Raw genomic sequence first — 27822 nt, forward strand, 5'->3', positions numbered from 1 at the left:
TTTGTGGAGCTTGATCAGCCAGTGAAGTTATGAGAGATGTACCAATTTGTCGCCGTTATAATTCAGAAGTGCCTTCTACAGACGAAACCAAAACCAAACTACTATTGATACAAAAGAGCCTTTATTTGAGTCGATTTCAGTCATCTGTTATGAGCAGAAACCGTTTTAAGGCTTTTCCCCCCCTCCCAATTCAGACATTTTTCTCTCCTTACATTCCATGCCTAAATGCTGATGAAGGAACGTGTAGTTTTAGTGATAGAATTCAATTCAAAGTGTACCTGAAAAAACATGCCAGAAAAAGGTATAAAGTTATTTGTTGTTTGTGATGCTTTTCCAGGGTGTGTTTTGAAAATGGAAGTCTTATTGATTGGTAAGGTGCTGCAGACATACATTATTCCACTTCTTAAGGACTGCTAGCGAACAAAGGCCATAGACCCTACTGTTTACATGGACAGATTTATAGCTCCCCTGCAGTCTTTCACTTTTTATGGGAAAGTAAGATTAAAGCTGTAGGAACTTTTATGCTGAACAGGAAAGAGTTACTTTTGAATGACATTGTTCAGAGAAAGATAGAGAGAGGTGAAGTAGTGTTTTGTTAGAAGATGAACACAAGGGACATCTTACTTTTGTCAACTTGTCACAAGGCAGCCTTGTCTGATGTTTGCACAAGAGAGGGCCCCAAAATTAAATATAAATCAGATGCTATCCTTGATTACAATGCAAATAAAATGGGTAAACAGGAGTGATCAATTGATAGCACATTATCCCTTTGGAAGAAAGCAACTGAATTTATGAAGAAAAAAACTGCTCTTCCATAAGTTTGTTATGGCAATCTCAAATAGATTTGTGTTGTACCAGAAAACTCAGGATGTGAGTACTATAAAATATTGCAACATGGTTGAGTTAGGTACTGCTCTTGTAAAAAAATCTGGAACAGATGTACACCAAAAACCAGGATCAAGTACAGGCTCCAACAGATTGCTTGCTAGGAGGCATTTTGTTGACAGGAATCCTCCAACAGAAAAGAAAGAAAACCAATGCACACTTGCTAAGTCTGTGCAGATAAAGGAAAAACTGAAAATAGGTAAGTACAGAGAAAGGAGACATAACTGAAAATAGTTAAGTACTGAGAAAGGAGACATGCTGAGGTTTCCAATGTGTTCTGTAGTACCGTGTACCTGAATGCTTCAAACTATTCCACACTCAAGCTCAATATGTCTAGTCTTAAAATGTTCGTTGTTGTAAAAGGCATATTGGAAAATGTGTAAAGAGAAAAGTGTTCAATGGATTTTAATGCAACTGTTTAATCTGTAAAATGGACAACTTTTTGATTATATAAGTGTGTTATAATTGCAACCTTCCTACTATATTTACAATTTTTGAAAAACCTACAAAATTTGGTTGCCTGCTTGCCCAAATACCACCGTTAAGACATGGTCTTCAGTGTGTTAATATAGGAATGTACAAGGGACAAAAAATATTGTTACAACAGGATTCTCACTATATGCCATACACGCTATAGTGGACATCCACGGTACTGTAATCCGTTTTGCAGTATTTGAGGTTTACATATGTAACAACCCAAGTTGGCAGTAATGACAGATCTAACTTAGGTCTGGCATATTTGCTTTATAGTCGCCAATTATACACAACTTACAACTATAATGAATGTGTGCATTTCACTAATGGGAGGATTATTCAAGTCTTGATACAGTTCATTAGAAGGGCAGGTACAATTTTGAGAATTCCTCTTTATAACAAAATATAGCTTTTTAATAATGTGCACAAATATTAAATAATAAAAATAATCAGAAAGTAAATTTCAAGTCAAAGGAGTGCACTGACCATGGAATTAATATTGCCATTATAATCAGTTACAAATTAAGTCTTCATCTCCCCACAAATAAAGACACCCTCTATTCATCAGTGACTGGCACAACATACAAAATAACTGCATATTTGCGTTCTTAAAAATACACAAACCAAGTTCAACAAGTTACAAAATTTTCTTTTACTAATTAAAGGAGATACAATTAAATTTTACTGACGATATGTTCCGTGTTAATAGCTTTGAATTCAATTATTCACGCAATAAAACTTTATACCCATCCAGTATGCTTGCGTACCATTTTACAAAAATTATTAAAACAAAAATGGAATAAACAAATACAAGAAATCAGACTCTGGAGTGCTTAAGTTCATGGAAGTACATATTATTTTCAGAAACCACAAAAATAAAAAGTCAACATTTAGATACCTTAACATAATTCTGAAGCCAAATATGATAACCCATAAATTCCTACATATAACCTAACAAAAAAAATAAAAAACTATAGATCTCAAATACAAATTTAATTTAAAGAAAATATTAATTTATTAAGTTAGTTTAATTATATTCTACAACTAACTGGTTACAGCAAAAGAAACTAATAATTCACATTTCCCTACTCACCTCAGTCCTCAGCTTAGTAATATTATGACCACCTTTTCCAATAATTGAGCCAGCAGCCTGAAGATGAAGAAAGAAACATGAATTACAAAATAGGATATCTACACCAGGTGGAAAATATGAATTATGTCAAACATGAAATATAACAAATTAGTTAAAAATTCCTTTAAGAAAGTATACCAAAAAAATAGGTATAGATACTTATTTTTAATTTAATAAACAACCTCAATGACCAATAGCAACAAATTATTGTCCACTAATCCAAAAAATGAATTTAAAAATTTTAAAAAAGTAATTAAAAAAATAGTATTCCTTTAAAAAGCATCCCTTATACCAACCACACGTGCATGCCCACAAGCCTTCTGTAGCCAATGGCAACAAATGATTGTCAATTTTGTAAATTAAAAAGACATTACCTAATGTTAGAATCACAAACATGCTCCAATTGCAAATGTTCAAAATAAGGATGAACTAGTAACTATATTTTGTCATTTTGCTTGGGGTGGGGAGACAAAACTAATATATGTTGCACACAAGCTTTATATATATATATACGTTGATCACAGTGATGGTCATTCAGCCTTGTTCAAATTTACAAATTGCCTGAGCTGCCAATAGAGTATTCTTTGCAGATAACTAAACAAATTTACCATCATTATTTCCCCTTATCCAGCTCCAGCTGGTTTGGGATATTGATGGTACTTGACCTTCCTCACATCATCTGTTCTGGTATCCTTTCTTCTTCCATTTTCTTCACACATCGAAACTATCTTAGCCCCTTTTTCTCGGTTCTGTCATTTAACATTTCAATTTCCCTCCAAACAGTCTAATTTCTCACTCTGTCTTTCTGATCACACAAATTTCATTTTAGTGGCTTGAATTTTACTCTCCGTCACTGCCCAGGTCTCAGCTGTGTATGTCAATATGAGTGTATAGTACATATTGTACATCACTACCTTACACTTCCTTGATAACACCCACTTCTGAATTACATTCCATACATTTGTTGCACCCTTCTCCTAATCTATATCCCACCTTGGATTTTGCACTGGTATACTTCCTAGGTATTTGAAGCTGTACACTAACAGTTCTGACCTCTATTATTTAAGATTCCATTCCCTACCTTCAACTCTGGTTATTAACCTTCACCTTACTCTTCTCCACACTATTGTCCATTCCGCACACCACATTATCGTGAGTAAATAGCATTACAACCATCGCTCTTTCTCCCAAATGCTTCCATTGACTCCATCACAATTTCATTCATTACCGCCATGAACACCACAATAGTGGTGACATCGGTCTTAGCCCAGTAACATTCCTTACTATTCTGTCCTCCGAACTAGTGCCTGGGCGTATCTAAAATATTTGCCATACATTGCATGTAGAATTTCCATTGTTTGCCAGCTGCCTTTCTTAGCATTGTTTCATATACAGTTTCCCTGGGTATACTACCATATACCTTTACTATTTCGTGAAATACCATCACTAAATTTTTCCCCATACTCCTATTGTTTTATCAGCTGCATTACACTAAAAATGGGGTCCACCATTAAACTGCCATTTCTAAAGCCATATTCGTTCCTCTTACGTCCCATCTTTCCTCTATCTCCTTTCTAGTAACTTCTCCAATATTTTTGCAACTTGTGATACAAGTGCAAATCCTGATATTTTCTGCCCCACCCCCTTTCCCCTATAACTGGTATTACTATTCCCTTTATCCATTATTCTGGCACCAATCTATGCACCTATTGCAGACCAACAGGTCCAGCTGCCGTATCTCCATGCGTATCTGTCCCAGCCACTTTTCGAGGGGGAAAAAAAAAAATTCTAGACTGGAACTGTGCCAACAGAATAATAAACATATCCACATAAAATGGGCAATCGACACGTTTCATCCTATAAAGACTCCGGGGGCAGATGAGATACTTCCGATACTACAGGAAGGACGGGAGATACTCATCAATGCCCTGACGGACCTTTTCAGAGCCAGCCTAGCTTTAGGGTACGTGCCAAAATCATGGTCTGGAAGGGCAAATTATGCCCAAGCCAAAGCATACAGACCATTGTGTTTAACCTCCTTCATGCTGAAAGCAATGGAGAAAATTCTGGATAAATATATCAGAACGGTGCAACTGAACTCAACGCTACATGAAAATCAGTTTGCATATAGACCTGGCAGATCCAATGAAGTAGCACTCCACCAGTTGGTTTGTAAACCAGAGGAAAGCCTAGAATATAAAGAAATTGCACTGGCGGCATTTCTAGATATGGAAGGAGCCTTCAGCAATACAACCTATGATTCGATGTTTAAGGCATTGGAAAAGAGCAAGGTGAGTAAAACTGTCATCAAAGGGATTAAAATCCGTTAGATGGAAGATAAAAGAATCCCTGTTAGAAGAAACGCCGACTGTAAGGCCACCCGAGACTGATCAGGGAGGAGTTCTTTCTCCTCTGCTGTGGAACCTCGTGGTGAACAAAATCATAGCTATGCTCAACGAATAAGGTTTTTAAACACAAGGATACGTATATGACCTAGTGATTGTGGTACGAGGTAAGGTGATATCCAGTACCTCATGCAAAAAGATCACCTAACCTTGTGGAGAACTGGTGTCGGGAAGAACTATCTGTCAACCCGAACAAGGATAACTCTGGTCCCTTTTACAAGGAGGAAATTAGAGGGAAAGACTGAAGTTCTCTGGGCAAGATATATGGTAGAACAGGCACTGCACCTAGGTGTAGTGTTAGATAAAAATCTTACCTGGAATCCATATATAGAAAGGAACATAATCCGGGCCAAGAACTTGCAGTATGCATGTAAAAGAGCCATCAATGCTAATGTGGATATATAAAATGATCATTAGACTGTTGATGGCCTATGCTGCAATCATCTGGTGGCAGAAAGTAAGCCCAGGAAAAGTCATTAATAGATAGGATATTCTACAGAGAATGGCATGCACAGCCGTAACTGGGGCTATGAGAACTACGCCGACAGAAGCCTTGAATACTTTACTAGACCTCCCATCACTATGCAATTTCATAAAAGGACAGGCTAGAAAGGATTCATACAGATTGGCACAATCAGAGTGCTGGAATGCACAAAGACCCAATCTAGGACACTGTAAAATTAACAGAGTAATAACAGAGTTCTAAACATGCCTTCTGATCATGTGATACCAAAGTACAACTTTGAAAAACCGTTTGAGACCCAGAGAATAAATCTCTGCGATTACATTTCCTAACATTACAAATAGTTATATGCCTTGCTCCTACTGTAAATACGTTAATATTAATTCTTAGTAATTATAATTTAAATATAAATCAGGTACCTGATTTAACCTTGAGGAGGTACAGTGACTGATGCCTTCTATGAAAGGCAAAACATGTCTCACATTCTTATGGTAATAATGATAAATTCCTAATTATTAAAAATTTTAATGTATAAATAGGTGATAGTATTAAACTAATTAGCATCCGAAACTATAGTATATTCAATACGGATCCATAATGATATTTATCACGTCTTGTATGTGGTATGTTCCGAGTTGTCAGTGTAGAGATGGCGTGGAATGACATCAGTAGACGAATAAGTTTGAGTGGTGTCCTTAAAAGTAGGAAAGATTACAATATGAAGATAAAGTTGGAATTCAAGAGGAGAAATTGGGGGAAATATTCGTTTATAGGAAAGGGAGTTAAGAATTGGAACTTACCAAGGGAGATGTTCAATAAATTTCCAATTTCTTTGCAATCATTTATGAAAAGGTTAGTAAATCAACAAACAGGGAATCTGCCACCTGGGCATCTGCCCTAAATGCAGATCAATAGTGATTGATTGGAACACATTGCGTATTGTTTAAAAAAATTATAACAATAGCATTAAAACATATAGAATCATCTGGCTAGTCCTTGGTTCAAGGAATTGATGTGTGTTCTAAAAATTTTATATACAAATGTGATTGAAGTTCTTCTTATGGGACATAGTCTTCGGAAAAAATTCACGTTACATATTTTAAGTAACAATCGAGTCGTATGCGCAAACAAACGACTATGTTACATTCCCTATATATTTAGAAAAACGGCAATAAATGTGATTGTTGACCACGAGATATTGCTACGCAAGAGAATGTAACAGACTTTTGTTCCGTAAACCAAAAGGTTAGAAGTGCAGGCGCTCACTCTTTCGCATATAATGGATGCATACAGAGGAGAATAGTGTTATTTGAATATTTTAGCCTAATTATAATGATTTGGTGCTTATACAGATACTGTGCCATTTTTTATAAAACTTAAATGAACTCTCTTCAGTACAGTGGTTAAGATTATTGTCGCGCGCTAGTGCGGGAAACTATGTAACATACTTTTGTTCCATTATGTTTCAAGTGCATTTCTCTTCACAATTTCCAGAATACTATAGCCATCTGTTGAGATATGCTCAAACTACCTGCAAATACAGATCAGGGACACATCATACATGTTTGTTCCGTGAATATCTCAAATGCCACAAAAATGTAGCATAGACGTTTGTTCGCGCATACGACTCAATTAAAGAATTGAAGTATATAGCGGACTTCATTGGGCAATCTTCTTTTAATGTGTATATCATCTTTATCATATATTACAGCAATTTAATATCAATTAAGATTGGGGTCAGGCAGATCAACAGAATGGAAATCAAGAGGTATCTAGTAAGGAAACTGATTTCCCGTTTATATATCACTTGAAAATGTTGTACAAGTGTGGCAGCAACAGAAGCATGGTGATATTTATTTAAATAAAAATCTAGAAGTTAGACGGTATCTTGTTCGCAAATGGCGTTTCACCAACTGCCCGTATAGAAGATTACCTGGAATGGATTGGTCTACAATTCACACAAAATTGCATCCAAGTTAACGTGAGTGTATCAAAACAAGACTAGAATTGGGTCCTACAAAAGGAAAAAAACCTTCTCAATTTGTTTAAACAATGATTACTGGAAGGAGAAAATGAAATTACTTATCTGGACTATAGCGGAAGCTCAATATAAAAGTTTACTGGACGAGTGAAGTCAGAGAGTGTACTCTCAGAAAGATCCAAGGTTCAGTATGGGAATATGGGGAATACTGGAGATGTCACAGTTCAGCACTCAACTCCTAGATAATCTTGACTGTGCCAGGGAAAGCAGGGTAACTTTCTATGGTCATGTGGCACGGCTGACAAACTGACCGAATACCTGTTAACCTCATGGAGAAACCATACAAGTCTACTAATCTACCAGCAAAAAAATGCAAAATACTATGTATTTCAGACAAAATTTAATGTTAGCCCATTTGAAACCTTGTATAAATAAAATATGACATTACAACAATATGGCAATGTATCATAAGTTAATTAGACCATTTGAGATGTGTCAGCACAATCCCTGATAAATATTTATCATGACAGTTACAACACCAATATTGTTGCCGTTTCCCACCCTTGGAAAAGAATAACCACAAACAGCAGTCTTAAGGTTTATTGCTGTGAATTTTCGTGCCGCGTATTTTTGTGAATAGTAACAGCTTATATACAATATGAAGGGTGGCCAAATTATTAGACTAAAAGTGAAAAAAGCGAAGAAGTACAGTTCCTCAATAAAGTACTCTTCATTAAACATACTTAATGCAAATATTATTCACTTTCTTGGGTATATTTGGAAGGAATTCTGTTATATGGTTTGTTGTGGTAGCACTGCAGTCAGCTGGTGCTTCATCTTTGTGGATTAGGAAAATCAGCCTCATTAGCATAAAGTATTTTATCGTAAATACTAAATGAATGAGTATTTTTTGAAGTTAAATGCTTCTATTAATTTAGAGAATTATTCTCTTCTGTCTTTTGTATACAAGGATCACTAAACAGACATTGCATTTTCAGATTTTACTGTGAAGTTTTGTCACAAATCAACAAGCAATTTATCTCCTCGGAAAATAGCAGTTGCACGTTTTTTTTTTTATAAGACTTACTCGCAAAGGACCATAGCACAAAAAAATTAATATATACCAAAAATCTGTTAGCAGAATCAAAAAACAGTGCGGTAAAGGGCAAGTATACCAAAGGAATTGTAGTGGGAAAGGTGGACATAAACAAAAACTTAGTGACAGAGGCGTGAGAAAACTTGAAAATCTTGTCCTACAAAACAGGAAATCAACCAATAAGGAACTCTCCCTCAAGATGCAGGAGTATGGAGTGGATGTGTCACCAAGAACAGTACGAAGAACACCCGGTAGGGGAGGATTTCAAACTTGTCGGCCTTGGAAAACAGCCAAGATCGCTCCTTCAATGGCTGTGAGGCGCCTTAAGTGGGTTAGAGGCCTCTAACACTGGGCCCACTAGATTGGGAAAAGGTAAATCCATTAAATTACTTGAGGATGCCCACTGGAGTAAAATGTCAGAATTTTTGGAAATTCATTTTGTTATGTATGGAACTGTTCCCCCGTTTCTGAGTGTCGGTTATAAGCTGAATGTTTTCCTTCAGGTGATCTTTACAGATGAATCCATCTTCTCTATTTGCGATGAATCCCCCCAATACATCAGGAGACTGAACGAGGAATTCAACATTGATTGTGCTCAACAAAGTGTTGAACACCCAAACAGTGTGATGGTTTGGAGAATGTCAGTGTGGGGCTCTGGAGATAATACATTGTAGAGGGAACTATTGTAGAGGTACTGAAAGAAGTATTCCTGCCAAAAGCAAATGGCTCGTTTCCAAGTGGGGAAATTGTCATGATACAGGATAGAGCTCCCTGTCACACAGCACAGTCAGTGTTGAATTATTTGGCTAAGGAGGAGGTCAGTGCTCTCCCCTGGCCAGAGAACTCGCCAGATCTCATCCCTTTACAAAAAACAATATGTATATGAGTTTCCACCTTATCAATACAAATTTATTTTACATTAAGCAGGTAAATATAGTCAAGACTAGTTTCGACCCCTAGGGGGTCATCCTCAGTTGACAAGCGTTAAAAATGTATTGTTTACAAAAACATCACATGTAGTGGTAAAAGCTTAAATTAATTTGAACCGATCATTAATGTTGGTATGTCTGGTACATGATTGACTAGTGTGCATCATCCATGAAGACACATATTGTTTTTTATGCTACTACCATCCAATTTTTTAGGTTATACAATGTGGAATATACATGCATTTATGCAACTCAACAGTGGCAAGTTTAACAATGTACATTTAAAGTTGGTTCATAAATTACACATTGGCTATTGATTAGGACATTGGTTTGAACACTTTTGACTAGAATATCAATGTGACACCTTACTGGCATATATCTTAGATGCTAAAATCAGTTTGTAAAGCCTGTTACTCCTGATTGAGTCTTAGTATAAGGTTAAAATTTTAAATGAAAACTATTTGCTTACCAAAGGCATTAAATAATGCTGTCAAAATGGACATATAGCTAAAACAGTGGTATATGTATATCATATATGCCTGGTTAAAAACACATTACATTAATGTTATTGATATGTGGTGCAACATGTACATTGTTTTGGAACAAATGGGGTTGACGAATTTTTCATAACAGTCTTAGATATAGTGTTCTAGTAAAATGGGTCCGTAAAAATATTTATATGTACAAAACAGTTAGCATTTTAATAATCCGCTGTAGATCGGGTAATGCTTAGATATATATCTGGAGATATATTAGGCAGCTACTAATATTGGAGTTATTAGAAACATTAATGGAGCATGTTTTCCATCCGTATGTCGTGATGTTTCTGGCTGGTGGCATTTGTCAGAATGTGTTGAAATTATGCGTCTTGATGCACGTTGATTTTATCGTGGAAGCGTATATGTTGTAAAAACAAGGTACAGTATGTAAGGTGTTGGAACCGTGCATTCTTTGTAGCTGCCTGTTGGGAGATGCCACGGTTGAGTTGCACAAATGTGTGTATATTCCACATTGTATAACCTAAAAATTGGATGGTGGTAGCATGAAAAATATGTGTCTTCATGGATTATGCACACTAGTCAATCATGTACCAGACATACCAACATTAATGATCGGTTCAAATCAATTTAAGCTTTTACCACTACGTCCATTTTAACAGCATTATTTAATGTCTATACTAAGCAAATAGTTTTCATTTAAAATTTTAACCTTATACTAAGACTCAATCAAGAGTAACAGGCTTTACAAACTGATTTTAGCATCTAAGATATATGCCAGTAAGGTGACACATTGATATTCTAGTCAAAAGTGTTCAAACCAATGTCCTAATCAATAGCCAATGTGTAATTTATGAACCAACTTTAAATGTACATTGTTAAACTTGCCACTGTTGAGTTGCATAAATGCATGTATATTCCACATTGTATAACCTAAAAAATTGGATGGTAGTAGCATAAAAAACAATATGTGTCTTCATGGATGATGCACACTAGTCAATCATGTACCAGACATACCAACATTAATGATCGGTTCAAATTAATTTAAGCTTTTACCACTACATGTGATGTTTTTGTAAACAATACATTTTTAACGCTTGTCAACTGAGGATGACCCCCTAGGGGTCGAAACTAGTCTTGACTATATTTACCTGCTTAATGTAAAATAAATTTGTATTGATAAGGTGGAAACTCATATACATATTGTTTTTTGTAAAGTAATATCTATCAATACGGAAATGAAACTTATAAACAACAGTAGATCTCATCCCTATCGAAAATCTCTGGGCTATAATTACGATGAAACTGAAGAAGAGTATCATCACTACCAAGCAAGCCTTAATGGAGCAACTTACCTAGATCTGGCATCACGACCCAGAAATAAGAACTGGGTAAATTTGGTAAATGGTATGCCTCAAAGACTCCAGTCTGTTATCAAACACAAAGGAATGCATACCAAGAACAGATCATCGTGTAGGATTAATTATGTAATTTTATGTAAATAAGGACTGGTGAGTTGCAAAAAATTAAAATTATTATTATCATCATCATCATCATCACCATTATTGTTGTACCGGGAGGTGCACCTCTACGCCGCACATTTAAATCTTGCGCCTAAAAGAACTCCTCTTCTGGAGAAATAGTGAACTAGAAACTACACCTACTTCAACCATTACTCACAAGATGTCACTACAGTAACTGGACATAATTTTCTTATTTTGAAGTTTCATGTACTGTATGAAATTTTACGTGTTTTGTTTACCAGTCATCAAGAGGTTTGGACTTTCAACAGATGCCTCTGCTAAAAAAACTATGATCATGCACTCTGGTGCAAAGTGAAAGAACTTTTTTGAAGGAATTTTGTATTCATAAGTTTTTTCTTTACTAAAAAACAGCAAAAGAGGTCCTGGAAGAAGAAGAATATCTTGGCTTGACAATCTTAGAGGCTGGTGCAATATGTCATCAGTTGAACTGTTCCGCTCTGCCACAAACAAGACGAAAATAGCCATCATGATCGCCAACATCCGAAACGGATAGGCACCGAAAGAAGAAAATTTCGTTCAATCATTTTTGGGTTGGCAATATTTATCCTTTCTCACGGCCAGTTTTAAATTTAGCCAATCACGAATTTCTGTAATTAATTTTTCACCTATCACAGGCTGCTTCTTCGATTTTGTGTGTAACTTTAAGGTAACCAATAAAGTGAGAGGGTGTGGCTTGATTATTCATGAAAGGTCTCGAACTTTCCCCGGGGGTTTATAAACTGCGGATTTTCATGTCTCTTGGCCAATTGATCGCCATCTAACTTTGTGTGTGTGTGTGTGTGTGTGTGTGTGGCCACTTAACATATTTATTTCTTGCTATCTCTGCAGTTTAACCCGAGGGAGAGGTCCGAAACCTTAACTATGTAACCTAACTTTCTGAAAATGTAACTTCAGCTGGCTTATGTAACATCATAAAATCTTTGTAAATCAAGGATAGAAAGTGAAGTACCCTCTCGAGTTCCCCTTCATATTGGTTTGAGGTGACTACGTTTTGTAACTGGTTTTCTTCCTTCCTGTAATGTCCTGAATTCTTTCTTATACGAGTCCCCTCCATAGTTTGGGAATAGCCCCTGTTTCATCAGCCTAGTGCCCTTTAGGTTTTAGAATTCACATGTAGGAGTGCAAGTATTCGCCTCCTTTCATTTTGCGTTAGGGCCATTTATTGACGGTTATTTCTTTTACATGGTTCATGTTTGTGGGTTACTATAGTCACGTCCTAGTTCGTGAACCATGGGCAACGGCTGAGTGGCCTAGTAAGTGGTCCTGAGAGTCGGGATACCAGTTGCTATGAAATGGGAGTGGGCATCTCGGACATATTCTGAGTCGTGGCCCTCCTTGTGCTCAGGCGGCTAGGACTACACAATTCACCGGTGGTCCATAACCCGTTAGAGGAGAGATCCTCACTTGGACTATGTGCAAGTAGGGCAGCATCCTACTTCATGAATTTACCGAGCTCAGAACATTTTAAGCAAGCCTCGGACCTATGGGAGTAATGGAGTCCCACTCCCATTTGACAGGCGAGGGACTCCTTGGAAACAACTTGGCGACACTTCATTTCGGTCCCTGAACAAAACCAGTCAATAATAACGAAATTATACAACCTCAAACTTGGTCTCCATAAAAATATTCATGACTGCGCAGTGGGTCTCACAAGGAACAAACAGTTTTCACTAAATTTTCTTTTGTAAAGAAACATAATTCCACAAAACACCATGTGTATATTATCCTAAAAGCCCTCAATAACACAGAAATTATTTTTACAACTGAAATTTGTCACTCTGTGCACTTCCTATCAACAAGAGAAACACAGGTATTTGGAGTAATGGCTGTTGTCATGGAAACTCTTTAAAATTTCTTTGTAGGTGATCCCTTTGTTGGTCTATGGTGGATGATTTATGAACTAAAATGTCTGCATAGTCCAGGCGTCACAAGGAAAACCATCCTCATGAGATTCTATTTTAATCCACATCATTTTGTCTTGTCGGATTATATTTGCTACTCAGTGTTAATTTTATGCATTTGATTATGTTTTTAACAAGAGTTATTAAATTCCTTTAACGTTTTAATGCTTATCATTTGCCGTGATGAAATGCATCCTATTTTTGTTGGCTCATCAATCTGGATCATTCTTGGGAATCCAGATGAGGTGGCATTTGTCTCTAGACTGAAAAGGTCCCTTAACTGTTGATCTCCGTGGCATGTGGCCCCATCTGACTATGGCCCAATTGGAGCATTTTATCGTCATATGCAGAGATGCCAACTTTCAAGAAACACAATTCATAATGCAGCCGTTACGGCACAGGAGTGGCCAGAGGGGTGAGGCAGCGGCCGCAGAAATTTTTTTTCCGGGATCTTACTAACTTAAGTATCATTGAAAAATCAATGAACATACAATTCAACCAGATGTAACATATTCAAAGACTGGCATATAAAGAGTGTATGATTCTTATCTACTAAAGTAACAGGTGATCTGCAGTACATATCTGAATGAAGGTTGCAAGATCAATTCTTTTGTTGAGTACTGTAGTTGCTCCCTTAGCAGCTTATTATAGTTCCTGCTTGGTAAACATACTCTGCTGACATGCTTTTTCTTTTAATATCATGTGCATCCTCTGTACTAACAGAACACTTAACAGTTCGGAGTTCATTTTACTATTAGCATGGAATACAGTCGTGTTCTTCCTCACCATGCGCCTCTGAAGAATCGCAGCTACACGCGCACTACATAACACGTGTGAATGAGATTTTGAGGAACGCAGTAAACAGGGCCATCCTTTCGAGTATTCCTCCCTAAATTTTTGAACTACTTTTGGTTTATTACTGGCGTCCCTTGTCATGGTAACGTCATCACAACGTATTTTCCTACACAAGAAATAGCTTCATTACTTAAAACCTTTCGCACTTTTTAACACACAATTAGCATATGTCCTAAAAGACCAATATATGTAAATTTGGCAACCAAAATCGCAATAAATAATTCAACAGTCCCGCACAATTTACAATCAAACTGAGTTTGTCACAACTTTGCCGCCAAAACAAAGACAAAAGAACTCTCGTACTTGCATGGAAGTCTGATCACGAGACGAACAAATACAACTCCGCAAGATATACCACTTCCGGTACTGGAAGCACACCCCGCGTTCGGTGCATGAAAACTCAAAATATTCTTAAACAGGGGACAGGAAAGTGGTATACTGTAAATGATTACTGAGAAATACGAACATAATATTCTGAGAATTCGAGCCGTAATGGCATTCTTTGTCTATCCTTTTGAACACTTCACACACTTAGATTTAAAATCTTAATTTGTGATGTGTGATTCGTAAAGGCATAATAATGATGGGTAATTCATAATTATTACGACTGAACCATAATAGTTGGCATCTCTGCATAAAGCTATGGGGGTTGATGAGAAAGGTCCCAGTAAGGGGCACAAACATAAGCGAAAGGACAGTTAGGAAGAGGTATGAAGTGGATTTAAGAGACCAGCCACAGGACCTCTGCTTACACGCGAGCACCGCGACTCTCTCCGATGCAATACACCAATGCCCATCATAACTGTACTGTAAAGCAGTGGAGCTCATTGTTGTCTACGAATGAATCCAGATTCTGCTTGAAGGCACTGGAAGGGAAGGGAGAGAGTATGGAGAAGGTCCAGGGAATGTTATTCACCCTGCACTTTCTCAGCAAGGAAACCGTTCAATGGAGGCTCTGTAATGGTCTGGACTGGGATTACCACTGATGCGCACACAAGAGCATGTGTTCGTCGAGAATCGAGTCTTGACAGACCATCAATACATAGAGATTTTTGTGGATCACGTTGTGCCTTTCGCAGCTGTCATTAGCGAGAACCTTATCCTGATGCATGAAAATACTCGCTTATAATTGCCGTTTGTGTTCGAGTACCTGGATGAAATCTGAATTGAAATCATGAGGCGGCCTGCGTCCTGGCCTAAACGCGATGCTGCACGTCAGGTAAATACATGGGAGATTTGCTACGAGTCCTTCCACTTCCTTCTGACAACTACAGGCTGCGCTCCAGGCAGAATGGGAGCTCATACCACAAGAGAACATTCGAGATTACATTCTAAGCATCCCTGATTGAATCATAGCTATAACTGCAGCTAGAGGTGGTAATACCTGTTACTGAAGCAAGAGAAATGTGTTGAAAACATTTGGACAAATGGACTGCATACAAAACTGTGCAGAGCTCTCGGTTTGAACCTTTCCGAAATCATGCTGGACTGTTGTGATTGTCACGATCAATAATGTCTCCCAATTATTGAGCTGAAACTAATTGTCAAACTGGGTAATTTAAAATATGTTGAAATATTGTTGTAATCTGATGTTTACTAAGGTTTCAAATGGACTAACATTAAATTCTGTCTGAACTATCTTGTGTTCTGCTTTTTTGCTGGCAGTGTATATGGTTAACAGAGCCTTAGGGCCGAATTCATAGTCAGCACTTATATATAAGTGGAACCCTTAAGGGGGCTCATACACCGTGAGAGTCGGTTTGCGCATACAGATAAATATTGCATTATAGCTTCACTAATATGTAACATAGAATTACAAAAACTGACATACTTATAGTAGACACATAGAGCTTCCATTTCATATATAAATGGGAACACTGTAATAAGTATTACATGACTTATTTTTAAAAAAATATTCGTGACTTTTTTAACTTTATAAAGCACAAAAAACACAATTTAACAAAAAATACTGATCTGAATTGATTGATTCTTTTTCCTGCAAAGAAGATGCTTAAATCTCAAGGATGAAGCACTATGAATGTTATAATGGAAATTGTTTTTAAAAAATTAAAAATTTAAACTGTCTCTCAAAAATTTTACAGTTTTTTGTTTAATATTCCAATTATATCTTAATTGTTTTAAAGTATAACTTCATGAACATGCTTCATCCTGTAGAGATCGTTAACAGGGATATTAACGCTAAGTTCCATGCAGTTATCTCAAATAGTTCCAGAGATATTGTGTTTTTCCCTCCAAAAAGACAAAACTTTCGGGAAAATAGCTTTGAAATTTCAACACTTCGTATCGACTTAAACTGCGCTCAAAAAGCTCCTGGAGCATATGTATCACCTTCCAACTCAATGTTTTTAGTGCGTTTTTCAATTCTGAGTCTTCTCCGGGTTCTCCTTGCCTCCTTGGATGCCTCTCGATGCCTCTTCTCTGCAGATTTCACTCGAAGAATATCTCGCTGATTCAGAACAGTTTCTGATATCTTCCCCGCAGTCACATCCAGTTTCTGTAACACTTTCAATTTTCTAGCATTGCCATCATTAAATGAATTCACAGTATAAAAAGCAGCAATGCTCACGATTTTTCCTCCACTGTTTGTGCTTTTTTGGGCAAATTGACCACACTTTATTATGGAAGGATTCGTTGGCATTTTGCATAGCAGTTTCTACTAACGTAATGTTATGGCAGACTTTACAGCACAAATTCTCACTTATAACAGTATATAAACTAGGAAGATATGCAATCCTATAACCAACATTATGTAGATTATACACAGTTTCTTCACATGTCGGTGTACTTCGTTCCAGGCTCACCTTCAAGTCAAGCTTCCTGGCAGATGCACTATTTTTAGAAGTTCCAGGTCTCTGAAGATCATTGGCTTCATTATCCCTGTTTGTAAGTTGATTTCCAAGGAAACGCCTCTTTTTGGACCTCCCTCACTACCTTTCTTTCCCATTGTTATTCCAGAATAATATGTAAACACTCACAAAGATAACACACCACAAAGCTGCTGCACACCACATAGAATACATAGGAACCGGAATACATATCAAAACAAAAGAAGTTTGCACCTTCCTGTTTCCGGTTCCTTGACTACACCCAAAGTCTCTCGAACTACAGGCAACCATTTTTAGTCCACAATAAATCTGCAATCGGTCCGGTGATACGAAAACAGTAACCGAGAATTTATACAGAGGACAATGACAGTTGATGCCACACCCACTCCACTGACAGATGTGCACATGGTCTCACGTAATATGCTATATCTCTGCCAAAATGCCGAATTTAGCTATGAAACTTAACAGGCGTACTAAGAAAGGTGCAGTCTTTCATATAAATGCAAAAAAGGAAAAACGGAAATTTTGATATCTCGCGGTGTATGAGCCCCCTTAAGTAATAGGGGATCACTTAAAATAAGTATTCACTAATATGAGTTTACATTTCACAGACAGCACTTATAGAGCACACTCAGTGATACAGTAAGTATCACTGGAGATGTGGCAATGCTGTATATTATGCCCATGCTTCCTGGATCGTGTAGTTCTGGCTATTGAATAGTGGGATGATCTATTGCGTTTGGTTATTGAAGGACATTGCGAAATTTTAGAGGTTAAAAGATCGTCTATATTGGATTTGATTATCAGAATGGATAACAAAAACAGCGAGCTGAGACTGCACCTGCAAGAACTTGTGTCGAAGTACAATACATGCACATAATGTAGAACAAGTAGACCGACGCAGTTTCTCATCAGAATATGACGTGAGAAAAACTTCTTGTGGACAATGCAAACTACGAAAATGCCCAGAGTCTAATTTTCTTCTTAATATAATATGTTTATAGTTATCCAGGCACTCGAACCTATACAAATATTCATCCAAATTTAAAATATATAGCCTTACGATGCTTTTAATGATTTGACAAATATATCCGTAGCCGTTACGTTGTAATAGGCCTAATTACTTCCCCAGTACAAAGTAATTAGTATGTTTTGATGTGCGATGCCATAATTTCAGAAACTTCTGATATATACCGGCAAACGATTGGTTGACTAACCTGATATAATTAGCACAAATCAACCTTAAAATAAAATGGTAGTAGTGCAACACGTTCATTTTTCTTGAAACTCAGTATAGTTCTTTACTATTCCATAGGCCTACAGTCTTGGTAACTTATCAACTTGTAACACATTTCCAGTTACTTAAGCGAAATACTGGTAATGATGGTGATGATAATATCAATAATAACCTAAAATTAAGAGGTGGCATAAAATCTCAAAACAATATCTTCAGTAATGCTGAGATAGTGAGTCCTCTAGAGGTTATGTTCACTCAATCAAAGGAACAAGAATATTCATAACTCTCACGTTACTAAAACAAAACCTTCTTTAAATTGTTGGTCATATTACATTTTGACAGGATTTTCCATCTCTACTGTGTGCATGGAAAGTATTCTGTGAATGAAATGCAACATATTCAGCAAAATTATCCCCCATCTTGTTGCAACATAAGTGAGTCACTTAAGTGTGTGTGGGAGGTCCACTTATAGCAATAAGTGGGACACCTAAGTACATAATATGAAATGAAACCTGGCTTATAAGATGTATAAGTCTTGTCAATGAATTCCACCCTTAGGACATTAAAAAAAAAACAGACTGACAGATTTACAAAACATACAGGCTGTGAAACAGATACTGAAAAAGGTCTATTTTCAGGGAAGCCTCTCAAGAAGAAAAGTCCCTCATGAACAGAAGAAAGGGAAAAGATGCAGTAACACTATGCAAACCAGCCCAGCTGTTCAACAAGCATAGTTCCAAGTAGGCTTTTTCAAGGGGAGAAAAAGGAAGCCAACTTACCACACAATCATGAAATATACGAAAACTTGAGGAGTTATAAATCAGATTATGAAGCCATCCCCAGTTCACAGACGTGTATATAAAACCTCATCAAGACCAGTCCCATCCCATGCAAATGAATATGGACAATAAGAAAGACTGATGCTAACAGAATTTCTGCTAATAAGATGAAGTACTAGATGAGATCACAAAAGAAATGGAACTGTAGTGAAGGAACTCAAAACTGAACCAAGTGGTACAAAACACCATATTTACTTGTGTATTAGGACACACGCGCGCGCGCGTGCGCGCGCGCACGCACGCACCCGGCCATTTGGGACAAAGAAAATGAAAATAAATCTCACATACAAGACCCGCCAACGTAATTCATCATAGAACGATTATTCCGCTTCAAAGAGAGTACAAGCCTTACTGCCTCTGATTAAATCACAGATTGTGAATAGTTTCATCCGTACGACCTGCGCAATGAAAACACGCTTGAAAGTCATGCGGTACATCTGCGTTTCGTAGTTATGAAATGTCTCTTCCGTAGCGCAGGCCTACTGCAGCTCTGACGACGGCGTACAAATAGGTGAATATTTTTGTGTCCAACCTACACAATTGAATCACACATCAGTCATCCTCTATGTCTTCTTTGTAGTTATGAACGCCTGCCAGCGTAAGGGTTAGCACAGCTAGCTGCTTTTCTCAGGGACATGAGTTCCGATTCCCGGTCCCACACTGCCACAGATTTAAGAATGGCAGGAAAGTTGATATCCGGTAAAAATGGTACATGCAGCTCCCCTCCATCGGGTGCTGCACCATCGCGGGATGTAGAAACGAGTTTACTTTATGTAATCTTTACAGTTGTTGCAATTAATATAGCAGGCGAGATCATGAACAAAGAGTTCCTTTAATATCACTGCATAAAAAATGAGGTCATCACATATTGGACCCCCTTACTTTTGCTGGCTGTAAATGTGAAAGAAAAAAAAAGGGGGGGGGGGGAGTAAATGAAGTATATCAAGAAAGAATGGAATGGATAAAGGAAGTTTTCCGAGAGAGATTCTTTAGTACCGTAAAATGGGAATACCTTGCACCTGTGGGGTTACTTTGCACAAAAATTGGAAAAAGATTGATCGTACCCCATCTGCACAAGTCTAATTGAAACTATGAAATATCAAGTTTATTAGTTAGGTTGGCTATCCTGGATGTTCCTTGGCAGGTACTGTGACCTGTCTACTCAAAGAACCGAAGAATTGGCGCGATTCATTGGAAGCGTACAGTAGTGATCCATTTGTTGTTCCAGAAAAATCTGTCTGAATACCTTATCAGGATTAGTTCAACCGGGTAAGCGACCTTTCCATTATGTTGGAAAATTATTTGGTAATGTACGTTGGGTGTTCAGCCCAACGGCTGGTTTGATCCTCTACAGCTCCACCAAAAGACTAATTCATTCCTATTTAAAACCGTCTGGAAAAAAGTTGGTTATAATTTAGTGGTGTGGGGTAATTTTGCACCAAATATTGGGGTACTTTGCACGAACATGAAAAGGTTAACACAAAGGGCTGCTTGCGTTAAGTATGGAATCCCAAGAAGAACCAAAAAACTATAAATTAAAGAAAAAACATTTGTCAACTCCCGAAAGACCAACAGTTTCAAGAATCCTGTTTTGAGCAATAAATTATAAAACTCTGAGTTTGGGTTTCCCAGTTGATTCTTTTGACCTTAGGATCATAACTAGATCATATTTAACTAGAATTGGAAGAAGTGTTTGCCTGTTCAAACAAAATTAACCAGGACGAGACTGGGTTTGCTCATTCATGCGGCACCACCCTGAGCTGACTGTACAGTTTGCTCCAAACATTAAAAGAAGACGCATAGCCCTCACAAAACAAATTTTGATGGCTTTGTTTGACAATTTAACCTTCTTGGAGCAAGGAGCCGATCTGGTCGGCCACTCACCCCATCAGCTGGCAGAGGCCAGATGCCAACTCTAAAAGTGCCAGGCCATTTTTAGCGGAAATAAATGCATTCTAAAATTTGCGTATATCTACCGGTGTACAGCAAATGCGGGCAAGAAATGTTCTACACATCGACTACATAAAATAAATGACTTATTCAGAGTGATAAAAGGTATCAAAAAGTATTATTTTTGATATTTTGCGTGTCAGTAACGTTTATGTTTAGGAAGAGAAAAACATTTTCGCACTTTTTCTCTCAATATCTACTTTGAAAGAATGTTTTATGATGCAAAAAAATATACGTGCTGATGTAGAATTTATTTCTAAATATAATTCTATAAAGTAATTACACTGAACGAGAAAGATAAAATTAAAATTAATTCAAACGTACGTCACTAATAAAAATAAGAATTTTACTCACTGATAAAATTCGTGTATATATTGATGTATGGCAAATAGTGACAAGAATCTGAACTAGACTGTCTAAAAATAGAGTTCATAAAAAGTTTTTTAAAAAAAGTTGATATAGTTTTTGTTCTCATGGAAAAGTGTTTTCTCCTTTTTGGTTCCAGTATCTACTTTTAAAAAATATTTCACAATACAATACAATATGCGTAATTAAAACATCTAAGCCACTAAAGCCCTGATGGACCTTGGTCTACCAAGCGACCGCTGCTCAGTCCGAAGACCTGCAGTTTTCAAGGTTACACATGGTCAGCGAGACGAATTCTTTTGTTCATTCTTGGTTTTCTAAAGGTCACCCTCTCAGCCTCAGATATCTCCTCTATTGTAATCACTTAGCGTAACTTAGTTTGAGTGGACCTCGAACCAACACTCAGGCCCAGGTAAAAATCCTTGACCTGGCCGGGAATTAAAACCCATGATCTCTGGGCGAGAGGCAGGCACACTACACTTGACCTGCGGGGACTGGCATTTACATAATGATAGAGAATGTATTTCTGAACAGAATTATAATAATTACTCTGAACGAGAAAAATAAAAAAATAAAAATTCAAATTCAAATTTATTATGTCACTAGTGAAAAGAAGGAAAATGACATAATAAATTTACCCACCGAAAACTGTTGAGAAGAAGAATATTTTGTTTATTTAAGGCACTTACGAAGAGCTGCACATTTAGTTTGCAGGCCTTTATCGCACTTGATGCACAGAGTTCGCGACAAAAGTTTTACGCCACACGCAGGAATATTCGTGATAATGTTTTTTCTATTCTCAAACCCTTCAGGACTCAGAAATTCAATTATACTGGAGTAAAAACTGGAGCCTAGTTATTTTCTTTCCATTACTGTTTTCTAAATACATCAAGCAACCACTTCCCAACTCAAAAGAATACTGAAGGAAGACTAAAGCAGAGTGGAGAAGTTGATGATCCAGTGCCTCAAAGTTCTTCAGATGACGAATGCACCCTACAAACGTTCACTCAGCTATTGTTGGAAGATGCACAGGAAGAAGAAGCAGGGATTCTGATTGAATTGAAAAAAAAAAAAAAAGGACAGACATTCTCAACCTACCTGCTGCCCAAAGGGTTGTAGGAGAAGTTATATTTAAATACTAATGGGAATTATTCCCAGGAAAAAGAATGCAATTAGATTGTAAGGAAGTAGTAATAACTGCTATGGTAAAATCAATCTAGGCATGGAGGTGGCCTGCTCGACCAGACAAACTACTACTGGGAAGATGTAATTGACCATATTGATCCTCCCACTCTTATCAATAAAAGAGGATTGTACATGTTCCAGAACTGGAAAAGTTGGGATGGCAGAAATTTCATACCAGTTATGTCTTTTTATTCTTCTATTGGGTTAATTTCAGAATTTGTCTAATTGTGCACATTGTATGATGTAATACTGTTATTCTTTGGTTTGATTTCACTTATTATTACCATCTAATATTCTTATGTTTTTACATTATTTGTTATAACCACTGTACCAGTTGAAGTGACCACTAAATATCAGTCTTAAAATATAGATAATTTGTGCCAATGTGTGTTCTGTATGGATAACATTGCACCTTTGACCTTATCATTTAAGGTAAAATTATTGGGAAATTAGATTATGAACTGCAGGGGATTCATTTGATCAAATTCTGAACTGAATAGCATCCAAAAAGAGTCGGGAACAAAATGTAATTGGTTTTGTGTCATTAAGTGCTTTAAACAGCAGTTCCGCTTCATGTACTAGAAACCTGAAAATATTGTGCAAAGTAACCCCATTTTATGGTACTACCTAAAAGAACAAATCCAATCACCCAATGAAACACTGGCAAGAATATGATTCGTGTAACAGGCCACAAAATTCTAATACTTGAATTTAGAATTATGATTAGACAGTAACAATGGAAATATAATAATTTAAAGCTATATCTCAAATGTTTAAAGCTTGTTGGGCATTTTTTAAAATCAAGGTCACATTGAGAATTATTGAACTGTAAATGAATTAGTAATGTCTACGTTATTGAAATTCTACCCCTATCAGGCAAAGAAAACAATATATATTATTATATGCAAGACAAAACACAGCTCACCTTGCTAGGTATAAGAAGGCGAATTTCTGTGTCACCCCCACCACGGGGCCTCTTCTGTGGGGAGCCCATGTCACCTTCTGCTTCGCGCTTCATGCCTATAAAACCAGGAAAGAAAGATTGAAATTCTGAGGAACAATGTCAAGTAAATCAAGATGATATGCTTAGACTATGTATACAACATGGCAATACAAAAAAAAATACACAGATGCCCCAAAGAGTGTTCAAAAGTTATTGCTTCTGTGGCCCACAATAGAAACTATGCTATTCATCATTCAGCTTCCATGGACTAGACAACTGTGTATTAGGTAATACTGCAGACAATTTAGGAACTGTCAAGTGATTTAACGCAAGAGTGAGAAAGGTTGTATATATAAAAACTAGTAGTACACATAGGCAAATAATGACATTTTGAAACTAGTGACCCGACATTAACCCAGATCTGCCCAAGAAAATTTTTTGCTTGAATTTGAACATTCATAATCATTTCCCAACTCCAGTTTCCCGGCTGTGGTGTACAAGCGCTCGCCATCTCCTCCTGTCTTCATACATCATCTGTTCCAGTACATCCTCCCATGTGTCCTCTCTCTCCTCCACATCTGATCTTACAGTCTCTATCCAGCATTTTCTTGATCTTCCCTGTGGTCTTCCTATGAGATTAAGGTCAAAATATATTATGTGCCCACACAACTGAAGTCTGCGAGTCTTTATGACAATAGTAATAGGAACCTCGATACCAGCTACTTTCCTATTCACTTCATTTCTGATCTTGTCCTTTCTGGTAGTTTGGTTCATGGTTCTAATGTATCTCATTTCAGTAGCTTGGATTCTACTGAAGTTTTGTTTAGTAGGGTACAAGTCTCTAAACCGTACGTGACGATTGGTACAAAGTAAGGGTGGTACACGATTATTTTCGCTTTCTGTGGTATTTTGCAGTCCCAGAGAATATTTCTGACTTGACTGTGGAAGTTTGATGCTTTCTGAGTCCTGCTGAGTATTTCCTGTCTAACAGTGTTGTCTTTCGAGATTATGCTTCCGAGGTACTTGAAGTGGTATGCTGATTTGATTTTTACTCCGTCCAGAAATATATTTGAGCTTGTTCCTTCCCTATTGATGGTCATTTCCACTGTGTTTTTCTCATCTTCAGTACAAAATTTTTGAAAGTACTGTTCCATTTGTTAAGTTTCTTCTGAACTTCAGCTTCTGTCTCTCGCCATAAAAGCACATCAGCAAATACCAGGGCATTTGGTTCACTGTCCATTTTCTTGATAGATTTTATGACCTTGCCCATTACTATTACGAACGGGAGTGGTGATAGATTAGTTGTATAAAACTGACCTATAGGTTGTATGACAGTTGACAAGAGCGAAGAGCTGCCAGTAGAAGATAATATAAAGTCGCCTGGGTAGTAGCGGAGTTGCTATGGTAACTATTGCGTCACTGGCTCTGCTTTACAAGATATTAGAATCATTCCGTATTGACGGTTTTCACTATACAATGGCTCTGCTGGTGAAAACCCCTTCGCTTCGTGCCTCACCAGGCTTGTGCATTGTTCTGATTTCCGAACATCTCAATACAGAATGAATTATTAGATTTTGAACTGAATGGAATACAGTAAAATGTAAGACTTCAAAAGACCTTGGTGCTTCTACACGGCATGGTGGTACTTCTCAAAACACTTCACATGTAGCGTTATGTTGCACTTTTTGCACCCATAGACACCTTTCTGTGGCATATGCTGCACCTTGTTTGCTTCCCTTGGGATTCAATCATGTGATGTACGTGGTCATATCTGGAATCAGTATTTTCTAGCGGCAATGAACGACTGCACTTTTGACGTTTTTCGTTCACTGGATTGCAATAGAGCAACAGCCACTCGTCTTCGAAAAGTCAAATGATCTAACTAACCTCTGTTTAGTTTGTGGATCTGCAAAGCATTCTGCTCACACACATCAATACAGTGAGGACCCACCCCCCCCCAATTCCACAATTATATGAATTAAAAATTTCTGGTTGTTCTGCAGTCAGCCTCTTTTTCTCAGTTCATAAATACCTCATGGTGAGACGAGTTGGAAATACTGACACTGCATTTGAAGCAGCTGATACCACATTGTTGTCAATCTACGTTGCCACTACTACTCTCATGTGTTGATCTGAAATTGAAACTACCTCTGTTCTTTTTCTTGAGCTCATCTGTAAACAAGAGAGGGCATTTTGACATTCTGTTTTCTCATTGTTCCAATGGGTTTTATTCCTCTTGAACCGAGCTCATCCAATAGTGGAACTGTGGTAAAATAATTATCAAGGAACACATAAGTGAATAGACCGATGTTAATAAGCATATCAACATACTGGAGAACTACAGCTTGCCCTAAAGCAAGCTCGTTCCTGTAATTTCCTCCTGCATTGCTTCTTGCTCCTTGATACGGTTCCACATCCTGCACTCGTAGCCCCAACCCAAAGCTTTAATCCAAAACGGATTGGTTTCCCACGAATGTGGCTTTCTAAATTAGTGAAACATAGCCTCATCGACATAGTGGTATTCATGATGAGGTACAAACTCCTGAAATTTTTTGTTCAACAGTGTAATGAGAGGCCTGACTTAAGCAAACCTATCATTGTTATCAAAATGTACATTGTCAGAACAATGAAGATGGTTCAGAATGAATTCAAAGCGATTTCTTGACATAGAATTAGCATTACAAATAATAGATCTTATTGTAGACCGTTTATTACATCAGATTATGAAACTTAAAATAAGAATAATAGTTAACACATTTCCAATACTTATCTTTCCTTATATTTAGGATATAAACATTAGAACAGGCGTTGTAAAATGGGACACGTTTCGCTAACTGTCGTAAGCATCATAGGCCGAAATAAAATAGCCTAAAGTAAGGTCAGGGCCCCGAACCTACTGTTCAGTGTACAGATACAACACATGCAGCAGCAGACATACGTTTAACAGACCCCCTCGAACGGCTAATGTCTCCAGTCAACGCTCATCCAACAGACATCAGTTCACGCAATTTGCATCTTATTTTTCCAGTTTTTGTCTTGAATACCCAGTAAAATGAAGACACCTGTTATTCGGCTTTAACCATTGTTTTGGATGAAGTGGATATTGGCCTCTACCTTATAAGCGGCTTCAGGCATGATCAATCCTGTTTGAAGTGTTACTACTCCATGTCCGCAACAATATGGAATTTCTCTTTCCCGACTCGCGTATCTATACAAGAGCGAGATTTAATTATTTCTTCATTCAAAAGAATATAATCATCTTTTGTTATGTATGAACATTCTTATTAACCGACTGGTAGCAATGAGTTTATTACACTGCCAGCTCTGTGTCGTACCTTATGTTTTTAACCTCTGACAACATGATTACGCGTTTTTTTCACTCTTGTTTTATGTTTGAACATTCTGATTGACTGACTGGTAGCAATGATATCCTAATGATTTTAAATATTTCACTACCAGCTCCGTATTGTACTTTCCGTTTTAAACCTCTGTTTCAACACGATTGTATGTTTCTCTCTTAGCCATGTGGTAACACTCTGTTTTTTTCATACTAGTTTTAAGCTTTTTTGATTCTCTACATGTAAATGTTGATTCTTAGGTTCGGGGCCCTGACTTAACTTTCAGTTAAGATCTATTTCGGCTGAGGATGCTTACGACAGTTAAGCAAAACATGTCCCATTTTACAACGCCTGTTGTACGGTTTATATCCTACATATAAGGAAAGATGAGTATTGGAAAGGTGGTGTTAACTATTATTCTTATTTTAAGTCTCATAATAGAATTTAGCAGTAAGTTCGTTGTAAGAATTGCGACTACCCTCCTAGTAGTCTCCTTCTTGAAATGGATACATATCCACTTAAAAGCAAAATCCATATAAATGTAATTTTATTCTCGGAAATATCTCCCAAGCAGTTCTTGCTGCGCAATGTGCAGCGGTTAGTATGAGTGACGTTACGCATATCCTTCGCTATACCCTCCTTAATTCCCTTCGCTCTCTTACTTGTTTCACCTCTTCTTGTCATCCCACCTCCTTCCCTTTCCTTTTCAACATGACAATTACCTTCTTCCGTTTCCTTTTCAACCTGACAATTTATTTTATTTACAACTTTTACTTCCCCTTGTTTATTTTTGCATAATTTAATATTCTTTATTCTTCTTTTTACTCCTTTGACACCGCATTGAGCCAAGAAAAATTCCCTTGAAGTTTCTATTGATGTTACAACTTCCACTTTTTAAATACACTACCGGTCAAAAGTTTTCGATCACCTATCACAACTATGGATTTGTGGTTAAA

General features: G+C 37.2%; 1 protein-coding gene across 2 annotated transcripts in view; it reads right to left on the minus strand.

Annotated features, from left to right (window-relative positions):
• HnRNP-K (Heterogeneous nuclear ribonucleoprotein K) overlaps positions 1 to 27822 on the minus strand; it is a 281790-nt gene that overhangs the window by 130619 nt on the left and 123349 nt on the right. For both annotated transcript variants that reach the window (XM_067145808.2, XM_067145809.2), the window contains exons 3-4: positions 23511 to 23605; positions 2453 to 2509 (exon numbers count right to left, since the gene is read on the minus strand). In XM_067145808.2, the coding sequence (XP_067001909.1) occupies positions 2453 to 2509; positions 23511 to 23603 (150 nt within the window). In that variant the 5' untranslated portion in view covers positions 23604 to 23605. The remainder of the gene's footprint in view (positions 1 to 2452; positions 2510 to 23510; positions 23606 to 27822) is intronic.

This window comes from Anabrus simplex, chromosome 4 (assembly GCF_040414725.1).
Source record: "Anabrus simplex isolate iqAnaSimp1 chromosome 4, ASM4041472v1, whole genome shotgun sequence".
In the NCBI taxonomy this organism is placed as follows: domain Eukaryota; kingdom Metazoa; phylum Arthropoda; class Insecta; order Orthoptera; family Tettigoniidae; genus Anabrus; species Anabrus simplex.